General features: G+C 41.3%; 1 protein-coding gene across 1 annotated transcript in view; it reads right to left on the bottom strand.

Annotated features, from left to right (window-relative positions):
- Positions 1 to 14707, bottom strand: part of arid3c (AT rich interactive domain 3C (BRIGHT-like)) — a gene marked incomplete at both ends in the record, with an annotated part of 81359 nt that overhangs the window by 18323 nt on the left and 48329 nt on the right. Inside the window, one exon of the mRNA XM_079161760.1 lies at positions 2278 to 2350. Within this exon, the coding sequence (XP_079017886.1) occupies positions 2278 to 2350 (73 nt within the window). The remainder of the gene's footprint in view (positions 1 to 2277; positions 2351 to 14707) is intronic.

The following is a 14707-nucleotide window of genomic DNA, read 5'->3' as shown; positions in this document are numbered from 1 at the left end:
TGCAAAAAGAAAATAAACAGAACTTGACATCTATATCTTAAGCTCAATGCTGACCAAGACATACTATGACAGCCAGCTCCAAGAGGAAAGCCCAAACCTCTTGTATTATTGTAGTCTGGATTTATCCAGCCAATACATCAACAACGTTAAAGGAGCGCTGCGTTTTTGACACCTTTCAATGCTTAGCGAGCCAGCCTGGCTGACATTTCTTTGTCAGTGCAGAATGACAGTGATGTTTTCAAGAAACATTGATTGGGATATTTGGAGCAGTCCACTCTGATCACAGTTGTCAGAGGCGAGCGCTGGAGATAGGCTGCTGCTGATCTGCTCGGGACTGACAATGTCTCCCTACACTAAGTCCAAAATCAATCTCTAATTGAACGCTCCAACAACAATCCATACTGTCTCTAAACCCAAGTGACCACCCAACTACATCATTACTTCATCAACGTGGGCTTTCCGACGGCTGTCACAGCACACAGCTGGACTGTGGTCAGATAGTCGAAAAACGTAAGATTTTGGGGATATTCTCCCGACCTTCATACAGTAATGTGTCAAAGATCAAAGATCTGTGTCTTTGTAAACTGAAACACATTCAGTTACATGAAGTGTATAGTGCAGCTCGTAGCAAGCTAGAGACACACACACAATTGAACTCTGACTATTCAAATGAAATTAAGTGAAAACAATATTGTTCATAGTATATTGTGTAGTGAATATTAGAATATGATGAAGAATCATGAATGTTTACAACAAACATACAGAACATACTGGAACAAAAGGTTCACATGTATAAGTGTAAAAGCAGGAGGCTACATGTTGAAATTAATCTTTTTAGAAGGTTGTGTTCTCAGCAGTTAATTATCAGTAAAATCATGTTCATAATGTAAATGTTGACTCTTCCCAAAAATAACGACACAAAAAATATCCTATTTGATTGCACTGTAAGTGGAGGTCGGGCAGGTGAAGTCAAACCCATTTGCAGACATGTAAATCATTGTGTACAGGACATGGAATTAAAAAAAAAAAAAACATGGCACTCTAGCCTCGTGCTCCTAAAATAGACATTGTGACTGGTAGTGCCTTTTATTCTCTGGTGGGTGGTTAACTTCCTCATATTATGGAAGGGTCTAAACACGGATCTATTTCCCCAACAAAAAAAAAAACAGCCGCTGCTGGCAGAATCCTCATGTTGGGGAAACACACCATCACACATGTACGTGGCCAATGAAGGAAGACAATTCGTCACATTGTGAGGAGAAAACGTGCCTAGTTTTGGAGACATTTAGGAAGGCCTGTGAAAAGACCATTACAGTCATTAACCCCGCTGGAAATAAAAGTATGAATGAGTTTTTGACATAAGACCTCTAAGTTTGGCTGTGTTTTTGAAATGTTAAAAAGCGGATTTAGTTATTGCTTTCATATGCCTTTTAAAACTGAGATTGCGATCAATGAAGACACCAAAGGTTTTTAACGGTGTCCTTTGTACTAAGTCCTTTATGTGCCTTAAGTCTCTCTTCATTTTTCCAAAATACAATTATTTCAGTTTTGTCCTTATTCAGCTGAAGAAAATGTAGAGACATCCAGCTGTTCATTTAGTCAGTGCATCACCAGAGGGATTCTAGGGGACGAAAGTCGTAGAGGTGAGAGGGCGAAGTAAATTTAGGTGTGATCAGCATAGCTATGTTAAGAAATGTTTTTGTAATAAATGATTTGTGCAAGCAGGAGCATATAAAGATTGAATAGTTGAATAAAGTGATACAACCATATAATACTTCATTCGATACCCAGGACTGAATGGAAGCATTCAAATGCCATCGCCACCGCATTTATTCCAATCAGAACGTAGGTTCCATTTAAACACATTGTGATGCGTACAGGCTCTGTTCAGTGAAAAAGATTATTCAGCGAATGTAAATTAAAATGTTACCATAATGTGTTCAAATGTAATCTGTAAAATGTAGTTTTGGTGAGAAACTTGAATAAATCCAGTAGTTTGAAAGAGGCGATTTCACATTAATATTTTTCTATTTTTTGTTGATCCAATCCAAACCGTGAGTTTTATGATCCGTTGGACCCCTACTTAATAAAAGGTATTGAGTACCGATACCCAGCCTTACAATAGCATCCAGATGCATGTAGTTATTAACTGATTGATTGATGGTGATGTGAGAGGAGTCTGGCAAAAAAAAAAAAAATCTTTTAAAAAGGTAGAATTCTGATCAAGAGGTTTTTGATGAGGAAGCATATTCTTGTACTTAAGTGGAAAGCACTTACCCCGTTTCTGCATGAAACTGAAAAGGTCATCGAGAAACTCTTTGCGCTTTTCATCATCATCCAATTCATACAACTGAAAAAGAGAGAAAGAAATCAATTAATGCAGTAATAAACATTTTCACCAAAGGAAATCAAGCGGTAGGTGGGGAGGCCTTTGAGCCTTGAGTTCAGGATTATGACCAAGGCAGACGAGGACAATGAGTTCCCTTCACGACAATCTCGGAGTAACCTAGAGCCCAGCAAGTGTATCACACAGCAGCTGCTGATCAGCAGCACAGATAGCCTGACACACACCTTCCACACAAAGGACACAGTGGCACACTGGTGCTGGAACAATATCAGGAACAGTGGCGGATGGTCAATAGAGGGCCATGGGGCCTGGCCCCACCTTGAGCCCCAAAAAAAAAAAGAAAAAAAAAATCCTGCGCTTTTATTTTGATGGGGATTTTGTATGCAGCCGGTCTGCTCGTCATCTCCGCTTGTGTGCACGTCTGAGAACGCGCACCTAGTGGGGCTGGCCCCACCGAGGCGGGTCTATGAAGCAGTTTAGCCAATCGCTGATTAAAGATATAAATGAGTGACATACAATTTAGCCAATCAGCGTCCTCAAATAGATTCAGAGTGGGGCCAAATCGTTTTGGCCCCACTAGCTGCGCGTTCTCGTCAGGAGAAGTCTCTACAGGCGAGCGTGAGCGCCAGCGCGAGCACTACTCCTCCAAGATCCGTCTGAGAGTAGAAGTTTGAGGAGAAAGTACAGTGAAAGAGCTGATCCCAGATCAGCCTGACCTCACAATCAGACAGCAGACTAGCGGGAAAGGGAAGCAGTACATGAAGCTTCTCTACTAGCTGTACCAGACAGGTTTGGCTAGCTGGATGCAGTCATGCTAATAACCTATTTAGCTTTTTAAAACACCGGGGACAGATCCAGCACGGACAGTTTGGGAGTGAGGGATGAGGAGGTAAGGAAACATGAGAACACCAGGGCACACATGAGAACTCTGTCTAGCTACATATTAGGCAAAGTGAACATCTTTTCTTCTATATAGTTTCATGACAACTTGGTCATGGAGGCATCAACATTTAATTGAGATGGTAAATTAACAGTGAAAACTCATCATAGCTATCTATAAGCGTGTGTTTTATAGTATACTGAATATTATTATATGATATATATAATACTGAATTCCCTGTGAGGGTGACTAAAATAAGATGTCCTGACGTGTTTATTAAAGTGTTATTTACTGCTTTTTTTGTGTTGGAATAAATGTTGAATATTTAACTGCAAAGTAGTAATGCGTGTTTGATACCTTAATTTGTTTACATTAAATCATACTGGGGTGTTTGCTGAAATTGATTGGATGGCCCCACCTGGAAAATTTTCCACCAGCCGCCACTGATCAGGAAAACGTTTTTTGGCCATGAATAGCTTTCTCACATCTGGGGCGCCTTAGAGAGGTATGTCTTTGTATGTCACATCAGCTTCTCATATTTAACCCCTTCAAGAAGCTGTGCAGATGCAGTCACTGAGCGCAAACCTACAATATAGTGAAATATATTCATCAATGCCAGGTGCGAGGTGTTTAAAAAAATGATATCCACATCTATTTATAAACATAGGCCATTTTCATCCTGTTTGTGCTTATACCTACAAAGAGTAATGCACTGTAAATCGTATATAAGCCACGTAATTGTGAGCAAGGACCAGGCAGCAACCTCCGGGTCTGAAAAGTGTAGTCAATGCAGAAGTGCCTTAAACCTGCATTCTCTCTAATGTCCACCAGGGGGCGACTCCTCTGGTTGTATAGAAGTCTATGAGAAAATGACTCTACTTCTCTCTTGATTCATTACCTCAGTAAACATTGTAAACACGAGTTTATGGTCTCAATCTCTAGTTTCAAGTCTTCTTTAATACAGCATGATGTTCATTTAGTAGATGATGGTCCATTTAGAGTCAAACAGACCATAAAGCAGGGGATGCTTTAGGGCGGGGCTACTGTGATTGACAGGTCGCTACCATGGCGCTGTCCGGTCTTGGAGTTGTCTTGGAGTTGTCTTTTCACAGTGTGTTTTCATTTCATGAAAGCTCATTTTAATTGTTTTGATCGCCTATAAATGTCTTATACAGGGTTTGGTTGTACATAGCTCCACCCTCTCCAGCAGAACTCAAGGCTTCAAAACAGTAGTCCTCAAACCAATGGGTGAAGTCACGTTGACTCCATCCCAAAAAAAATGAATCTCTTCACAACCTCCACAGCTGTCACTGGACCCTCAGCGAAAGCCCACGTGTATTTATGTATATACTGTGTGTAAGTTATGTAAATGTCAACCCAGTCGGCAGAAACGTTTTTGGGGCATTGTAAGTTTCTGCAAACAACAGGATTTGTAAGACGTCAGTGTGAACAAGAACCGGACCAGAACTAAAATGCAACAATGTATAGTTACCTTGGTCCAGACCAAATTAACCATGCGACAGGTGTTGCTCGACATATTACGTCACTTGCTGTGACCGAATGCAGAAATGTACAGGACCAACATTTTACCCTGGCGACTGGGCTGCTAAATGTACAGTAGGGATTAGGGATGTCATGATTCAAGAAATCTAGTAGTCTATACCAGGACCAGGGAAATCCCATATTTCTCCATAACTTATTTGATACAGTGGTAAAAAACTAAAACGACAAACCCCATGTGCTTCAACACACTTTTCCTTATTACGGTTGGAATATCGTTTTGGGGGGAATTCATTATTAATCCCAAATGATCCACTTAGAGTTTCTCTTCAAAAACAAAATCTTACATACAATAGTCATTTTTACTCGATAGAACCTGGACACATCATAATGTGACTCGATGCAAGCTCCGTTCGTTAGTTGTTATCTCCGTTATTTAGCCAAGCAGGACTGTGCTGCCCGCTGGCTGCTAACAGCTAACTAGCTCTCCTCCAGCCGATTCCAACACGGATTTGTTGTTCACAATGTAGCATGATGATGGAACATTTCTATGGTGCCCAGATTGACGTAAGTCTCGAGTCCGGATCCCCAGTACCTACGGTACCTGCAATTCTGTTGATACATTTTCAGTATTTTAGCATCAACTAGGTCTCAATTGTTGTGACATCACTAGTATGGATATATATACCATTTTTAAAATAATACTTACAATTTTAATTTTTTTGTAGTATTTTGGTTTTCCTTTTTCTGTTACATAATTACAATTATGTACATTTCTTATGGACTGCAATACTATGTGGTTGAAAATATTACATTTGTTGTTAAAATGATGACGACCGTTTCTTCATTTACTATCAAGTAGCAGCGAGTTGAGCTCTTTTGGCCACTGTACGGTCGTCTTTTCTCTATTTGAACGACTGACAACACACACCGACTGCATAATATCTCAGCAGGATGTCTCATTGTGTCTGTCATGCCTGTGGCCCTCTGTATATTTTAGTAGCACTAGTTCCCTTATTGGCATACCCATTATGCTCCTCATTCTGCCCTATTCACCGGGGCGGCGGCGGTGTCAAAGAGGCTTTTAAATGGGCCTCTCCAGCCAGATACAGCTGATGGAAATATGTTAGTGGCAATGTTCACTTTCAGTAAGGCCCAGAGCCACGTTAACAGGCCCGCTTAATCAATACTGGAAGACAGAGGGATGACCTTTGGAATCAGTGGGGCCCTGTGGACGAGGCCCCAGAGATAATAACTGATCATTTAGAAGTGTATTAGCTGTCACCAATATTAAAGGACCAGAGCAGGTCAGCACTCAGGAGGAAACCGTAGGGGGCGGGGGTTTGTTAAGGGTAGGGTTCCGGAGGTGGTGTGTATGTGTGTGTTTGTGTTGGGGGAGGAGGGGGAGGGGGGTTGTGAGTGCATTGTGAGTGCTGCGCTGCAGGCAGTCCGTGGCGGAGGGAATATCGAAAGGTAAAGGAACAGCAAGCCATTGCAAAAATGTTAAGTGCACAAATGCACAGCGGATGACAATGCCGCGGGATCAATTGTGAGGCCCATGGAGTGCGAAGGCATATATGCAGAGACAATGATGAGCGTGTGCTCATAGAGGCGATGACACACACGCGCTAACATGCACATAAAACACGCTTCAACAAGCTCGGCAAAGTGAATCTAAAAACAATTTCCGAATTCAAACCTTTAATTCTCGAAAAAGATGTGGACAGTTGGCTTCGATACATACGGCACCGCCTCATTTATTTCATTGTGACGGTGATCTCACATTTAGTTCTGACTTCTATATCCGTCTTAGTCTGCCTGCACAGACTGACCGTCCAAGAAATTAGCAGCGCACTTCTCCAATAACGTTTAATCTACATCCTGTTGTAATCTGCTATAATCATTGTTAAGCACTGTTTCTTGCACAACTTTATTTTGTCAAGTTGGAGAGGAGAGAGGATTCAAGTGGGAGAGAGAAAAAACGCCGGGCGGCATTCCTGTCTGTTTGAACACCACTTTGTTTGTGTGTCCCCCCCCCCCTCCCCCCCTCCTCAGTGTGTGAAGTAAATGAACAGACAGACAGGCTGAGGCAGGCTGAAGGACACCGGGTTCAGCTGAACCTGGAGGCTCTCAGTCACCGGGGTCAGTTGAGGGAAGTCGGTCGACATTGAACTTGGAAATGCCTCACGGCCTTTTCCCTCCTCACCGGAACTCAACCTGCAACTCAGAGTCTAGACCAGGGGTCTTCAACTAAAATTCCGAAAGGTCCAGATTGAGAAAATCTCCTCGTGCAAAGGTCCGGAACATTGCAATAATATCTAACTTGCGCTATTTAGTGCAATATATATTTAAGAAGCCTAGTAGTAGTAACAAAGTCTCTGTGTAGTCAACAACTGTCAAATCAAATAAAGAAAGTACACATCAATTATATTTTGAAATATAATATATAATTACGTTTTCAAATTTAACTGGATGGATTATAAATACATAGAAATACATAAATAAATGGTGTTCTCTCATTTCAAGTAAAATAAGGGCTCCATCTAAAAATAAAATACACAGAAATGAATCTTTGAAAAGCTTGCATTTTAAAAGAAAGTGCTTGATTTTTGAAAAATGAATGAAAAGGAAAAAAGGAAAGTGTGGCTGGAGGGAACTTTTTTCTTCTCTTTTGTTAAATCCATTTCACATCATAACGGTCTCAGTAAACTTTACAATAAACAATCTCTACACATCTCAACATCTTGCTCTCAGTTCAGACTGGAGTGTTTGGTCTAAAGATGTGTGTTTGGTCTCATAGTGGCGTTTCACATCGGCGCATTTAATAATGGCCACAGTATCTGAACACATGAGTCGTTTAGTAGCGCCAGCAGGAAGAATGAACAAATAAGAGTTCGTCCATTCTTTGTTAAAGCTCTGTTTTCGTGGTCCACTTCTCTTTTTAGAGATGCGTTTCAGAATACAGATATTTGATTGGCTGAGTAGCGTCACGTGAGATGATTTACAACGTATGTGATTGGTCGGTGTATTTCCTGGACTGCTGAACGAGTGCCGTAAAGGCTGGAAAAGCTGTGCAGGTTAAAATAGAAGCGCTCCGCCAAAATGTATAATTCTCAATTATCCATCAGTTATACGTCCGGGTCCAGATAGGACAGCGTCTGGGTCCGGATCCGGACCGCGGTCCGCCAGTTGGGGACCCCTGGTCTAGACGAACGCTGTGAAAGCCGGGGTCGCTGCTGTGCTCACACTGACTAAAAATACTTTTCCCATTTCTCATAAGTTAGAATAAAATAACTAAGACTTTTTCTCACCAAAGACTTATTTCTCTCAGATTTTGTGCAAATTTGTTTAAATCCGAGTTAGTGAGCACTTTGTACCTTTGCCACGATAATCCATCCATCCAACAGATGTGGCACATCATGATGCTGATTTGCAACTAATGAGCTAGCTAGTTAGGCATATTGAAGGCGTTGCCTTGATTGCGGGATCATTTGTGTTTATTCCCGTTATTCGCGCTAGACGCGTCGGAGTGGCTTATCTCAATGGAAACCGTTTTCAACTAAACCATTTATTTCTGCTATCAACCGTGGAACAAATAACCAATATTTCTGCCAGATATGCCGGGAAACTAAACGCCTTCTTGTCTGGGTTTATAACATCATCTGGAGGCGCTCGTGAATTTCATGGAGGTGTATTCACTATGTCTATCAAGCTACATGTCGGCTGTTTACTACAGCTGTATGAACACTAAATAAACAGATGTTGCTGTGATTTAAATGCAATAAACGGATACGAGTGATGCTGATATAACTACATAATGATGTAGATTTGTAAAAAGTTTGAATTCATGTGTTGTTGGATCTCTCTGCAAGACGACAAGCAAATAACTTTTTTTCGATTGTTGCTAAGCTATGCTAACATTGTAGCAGCTCCTCTTATGCACGACGCCCCCAAATTTGGTGGCTCTCGGGCTCAGGGGGTTTTGCATATACCGTCGAAAAAATGTACATATCGAGAGCGAAAAAAATGCACGTATACATGTTATATACCAGATTAAACAGCAACATCTGAGCAACACTATCATGTAAATCACTTTTTACACACTCCAAACACAACTATACACAACTAATATAAGCAACTAGAAGATGTACCACAATATCACGTATTTGTCTCCATGAGTCTGCGAGCTATGCGCTCCACTTCGATAATTCAACAAAAAGCTAACGGCTACATGGCCGAGCAATACATCGCAGAGCATGAGAATTCGACACAGAATCCAGCGATATCTTCAGAATTTCTCTCTGTGAAACCAGTACAGAGCTGTGAGCAAACAAACGCCAGAACAACAAACCGCTTAACCGAAAAGAAATCCAAGCAGCACCTTACCTTTATGAAGAATCATGAAAAGACCGCCATAATTCCCTGTTTGCCAGCTAAACACTGCTCCTATGCATGTCCTGTGTCTCTCTCCTCTGTTTCCTGGTGAAAGGGGGGTCAACCTAACTTGTGGGACCCGGGGGGAAGGGGTTTGACATTTGGCAAATGTAATTTTACGCTCGGGGGCGCACAGCGTTTTTTCGATTTCTATTGGCTAAAGACTCTGTCAATCAACACCAGGCTTATACTACTGCATTCCGGAGACTCTGACGTGTCTAAAGAGGTGTCATTTTCTAAAATTGACCAATCATAGGCTTGAGCTTCCAATACACACATGAAAACTGGAGCTCAGACGAGAATCATCCATGGTTTAGAGAGGATTCTGACTCTCAAAATGATGTCAAACTGCTGTATTAGGATAGATTGAACAAGTGAAATATATAGTATATAAAATTAGAATAGAACAGTTGCAACAGCTGTTTCCAAAATGAGAATTTGGCTTGACCTCGCATGACCTCTCCGTACTGAAACCTCTCTAACTTTGGCCTGCTTCACTTTATCAAAGCCAAATCTTTTTTGAGACTACTGACATGTTGTGCTATAATTTGGGAGAGTTTTTATGCTTTCAGTTGCATTATTTCAAATAAATAATATTAATAAAATTGCTTTTTTTTCAGGCGAACCTGAAAGTTTTCAATTTGAGCTATGTGCCATCTTCATTTAGTATTAACCAGTAACATATACACTGATATTTACACATCTGAACAAATCTCACAAGTGTTTCCATTATTACAACATCAAAATTATTCAAATAGACCTTGTAGTTAGAGATGTACACTCTCTTTAGTATGGGTATGCAATTTTCAAGCAGAGGCCTAAAAATAGGGCTAGAGTTTAAGATTATTTAAAATTACGTTATATAGGTGTAAATACGGCAGCTTCGTTATTGTTTGTACCATATACATTTATAGACATACTCTCGTCATATTTCTGTACTAATATGAGGCATAATAGAACTCAATATTTAATTCAACGTCAGGACTGTTGACAGGAAGAGAATCTCGACGCTGATAGGCGTTTACGCGCGTCCATTCGAAGAGCTAGCTCTGCTGCTGGGACAGTTTAGACTGGGATTCATCCGGGAAGAGAAAACTTCTCCAAAGGGCCAGACGCTGCTCGGCCCCGATCACAGACGCAGGTGAGTCTCAGCTCACAGCTTGTGAGAAATATTCATCTAAATCACTTCTTAAAACCCATTTCTACAGACTGGCTTTTATGTGACTGCTTATTGTGACTGTTATTTGTGTGCACGTGTGTGTGTGTGAGAGAGAGTTAATCAGAGAGCGATGCTGCTGCTTTGTCATGCTGGCAACCTTCCAGTTGGCCAAGTGCCACCGGTAACAGCACTCCGCTACTGCTTTCCTTTCCCTCGCTCTGTCTCTCTCACACACACACACACGCAGCAATAACAGAAGATGTGGAAGCTAATATGAAGAGGCATTCTGTGCCTCTACAGAATTAAGTGGCAACAGGCTGACCACATATTGGCAGCTCTGAGTGTTCTTTTACCACGGGCCACAGCAGGACACACACACACACACACACACACACACACACACACACACACACACACACACATCCCTGTACTTCATTCTTTGTGAGGACACCCATTGACATAATGCAAGAAAAGTGTGAGTTTATTAACGCAGAGGAAAAATAAAAGTGAATTGAATATAGATATCACCAAGTACGATGTTAGTTTTCAACAAGTGTTTGTGAGTAAAATCACTGCAGTGAACACGACTTTATTCATTTATGGTTTGTATTCCATAGTGACAGATACGGCTATCTGATGAGAGCACATCAGAGCTCACTGGAGCAGAGGGGTCACCGTGGCGATGTCACACACCTTCTCCAGTGACCTCATCTAGCAAATCTTCACCACCTGCACATTAGGAGTGTGGAAATGAGAAATGTGTGGAAATAAATCCAGTGACAGCTCTGGTACCATCACTCCATATCGTCCTAATCATAATGCCATAAGAAAACACAAGTATATAGATAAATGACTTGTGTTCACCTACAGTGGCAGCTGGTGGAAGATGTTCTAGGGCCATCCAATCAATTTCAGCAAACATCCCAGAATGATTTAATGCAAAAAAATGTTTTTATTCCAACACGAAAAAAAGCAGTAAATAACACTTTGATAAACACGTCAGGACATCTTATTGTAGTCACCCTCACAGAGAATTCAGTATAATATATATATATATATATATATATATCATATAATAATATGTAGTATAATATAAAACACACACATACATATATATATATACAGTATATATCAAGGTGGGGACACGCCCCCCTCTATTCGCCAGCCGCCACTGTTCACCTGTTCTTTTTTTAAATGGAGCGGTGGATACCACTGATTGCCACAATTATTTTGGAAGCAATCATTCTGACTGCTGTAAACATAAATACTACGGTGAGACTTGTGATGTGTTATGTTGTACGGTAGATGCTCTGAGTAAATGGAAGACTTGGGAGTGAACGTATAGTTCTTCCTCTCTGTAGTCTCCGTGATTCAGCATAAAGACCCACTGGCCAGTTCTATGCATCGACATCCATCAGGTGCTTTGCATTGACCGTTTATGGTTGAATGTGGGTGTGTAGAGGGCGGGATGTGAGGCTGAACCAGCTGCGCACATTTACAGGTGATTTGAGATTTCTCAAAGGAAATTGCGCAGAGGCAGGCGTACGCAAGGTTTTAGAAGTATGATTTTTTTTGTTGCCGTACGTCATTTTCGGCTTTTGTGCACACGTACACTTCTAAGGACAGAATGGTGGAACTGCTGCCAATATGCTAAACCAAACGAGTGGTTGGTGGCACTAAACTGCAGATAACGACACTTCTGAGAAAGCACAAATCATCCAATTTAAAATTAAAGCTCCAGACATGCTTCCATAAACCGCGCTGCACAAAAACTGCACTTACTGGTTACAAGCTCGTGTTTATGTTGCACAAGTTTGGTCATTTTGTTGATGAGCTTTGATAGGATTCCACGTGACACCACCTTCACCGCTTCCAGGCCGGCCCACAAGATCCCAGTAAATTGGGTTTCAGGACGATATAAATGACAAAGCAGCAGGGTTTAGTACAATGAGATGAACTGGCCCAGAGGACTCCCATGATCTGTCCGCCTGCCCGTCATCAATCACGCAGAGACAGAGGCATCACAGGGTTAATCCTGAGGTCTGTCCGCCACCAAGCAAATCCATATTGGATATAGAAGAGCCTTCAACACCGAGGACTCTCAAGGCTCCTTCAATGCGACAAGCACCGCTGGTAACTGATGCCGTCTTTGTCTCAGGACCTCACCTTCTCAGCCAGTTTGAAGATAACAATTCAGATGCAGTTCATACAACGAAGCACAGACAAAAAATCCTCCAAATAAAATTAAGAAAAGGACTTATATTGCCGCTTTCTGATCTTGATCTCAACAAGACGACATCCTTAGTCAGAGTCCTCCGAAACAGTTAAAAATCACAGCTACCAAAGAAACATTCAGGTTCAGGGAAATACTTTGTTAAGGTTTCGTCATCATGGTTAAAAAATAAGTGCCTGGTTAAGTTTGAGGAATGATCCTGGCCATGGGCAGGAGGTTCTCATTTGTACTGATATTCTTAATAACATCTGTAATCGTGATTTCTTTTACCTTTAGTTACATAACTTACATATTTAACGCCAGCTACGCTGCCTCAATAAGATGCGTGACAAATACGTATTTTAGCCCAAACTACGACCTTCTCCTAACCTAACCAAGTAGTTTAGTTGCCTAAACACTGCAGGCTCTGATTGTGGGATATTCGTAAAGGAAAATTATGACAAATTTAAAATACGTTTTGGTGAAATATGGAGCAAACTAGTGGTTGACCACTGTTGATCCGTGATCCATACGGATCCCCCCTCGGTTCATCACGTATGTGAACCGTGGATTAATGACACCGTTTAACGTTAACATCACAGTGTGAAATAAAGTTTTATTGACGATCGTTATCCGCCAATATTCAGTAAAATATGAATCAGGACATCTGTATTCATGCTTTTCTAGTCGCTGATCTCTGATAATGTTACATTGTAAGCAATCAATTATTGTTTAGCGTGATCATGATGTGTTCACATGTAATCTGTAAAATGTAGTGTTGGTGAGAAACTTGAATAAATCCAGTAGTTTGAAGGAGATGTTTTCACAGCAACATAAATAGATATTAGAGATGAACTATAACCTCTTTACATTAACTATCAACAGATTATAATACATCAATAAAACTACTAATGACAAGATTTGTTTTAATCAGTAAGAATACAGTCTTTTATTTCCTTATCAAAGTAATATTATAATAAATCTAAAGTTATATTTGCTCCCTTATCTTCTTTTGTGCTAATCCGATCCGTGACACGAGCATGAGTTTTATGATCCGTTGCGCCGCTATTACAAACCATTGCTGAGGGCACGTTGCCATGGTTGAAAGATGGCAACCTTGACTGTTGGAAGGAAACAGGAAATGTACCGTGGCCAGTCACACATTTTGATCCACCAGCTCCCCATCATGCTCCCGACAGACAACATAATCATAATCCCACTGACGAAGAAGACGAAGCGTGAATACAAAGGTCATGTGGAAGCACTGTGTATGGTTAACATTACTTTTAGAGCTTTTGGGAAGATGAGTGCAGGATTGAAGGTGCAGTTTGTAAGAGTTGGCGACATCTAGCGATGACGTTTCAGGTGATTATACACCAAAGAAAACCTTCTTATTATAACTTATTCTCACTCCCAACCCGTCAAATACCAACAATTGGTGACACCTCATGGCGCCTGATACCAACGCACCAAGTCACTGTTGACTTACGTTACCTTCGTTCTGTTACGTAACTTTCGTACTTCACTGACTGCAGTTGCGTAACACGCGCACCTATTTTATGTAACACGCATACTAATCTTGAACCAAAACAAAGATCTTTTTCTGAACCTAATCAAGTAGTTTTGTTGCATGAGTAACCCTAAAAACTCAACCTAGATCAGAAGTTTACTTTGATAATAACTGTCACGAGCAGAAACGAGCATGATGTCCCGACACGTCCAACGCCGACACTGGAACCTAGAGCGCCATAGTTTGAAGCTTAGGGCCACTGACCAGGCGTTGGTATTTGACCAGTTGGGGGTGAAAATGTGTTGGTAACCATGGTAAACTGTACACATCAAAGATGGCGACAGCTGTATCCTGAAAATGCTTAAAACACACCGTAAAAGGTCCACGACGAGGTGGAGGTAAGAGAGCCGACAGGTCCACTTGTGCACCGTGACACAATGGCCGCAGCCATGATGAGCAGCTTTCACATGCCCTCCTTCATCTGGGCCACTTCAAAGGCCAACGTGGCCTCCAGCCAAAGACACAGATACAAGGCTCAGTAAATCACCACAGAAACCTAATCACCACGCTGTCCCTCCCATCCTTTTATCCTCACAGCCTCCTCGTTATGATCTATTTTGCCGCTGTAATATTAATATGCAACAGTGCATCTGGTTCGTGGGAAC

The sequence above is a fragment of the Pholis gunnellus genome (assembly GCF_910591455.1).
Source record: "Pholis gunnellus genome assembly, chromosome: 6".
NCBI classification, from domain to species: Eukaryota; Metazoa; Chordata; class Actinopteri; order Perciformes; family Pholidae; genus Pholis; species Pholis gunnellus.
This window is presented reverse-complemented; position numbering and strand designations above follow the sequence as displayed.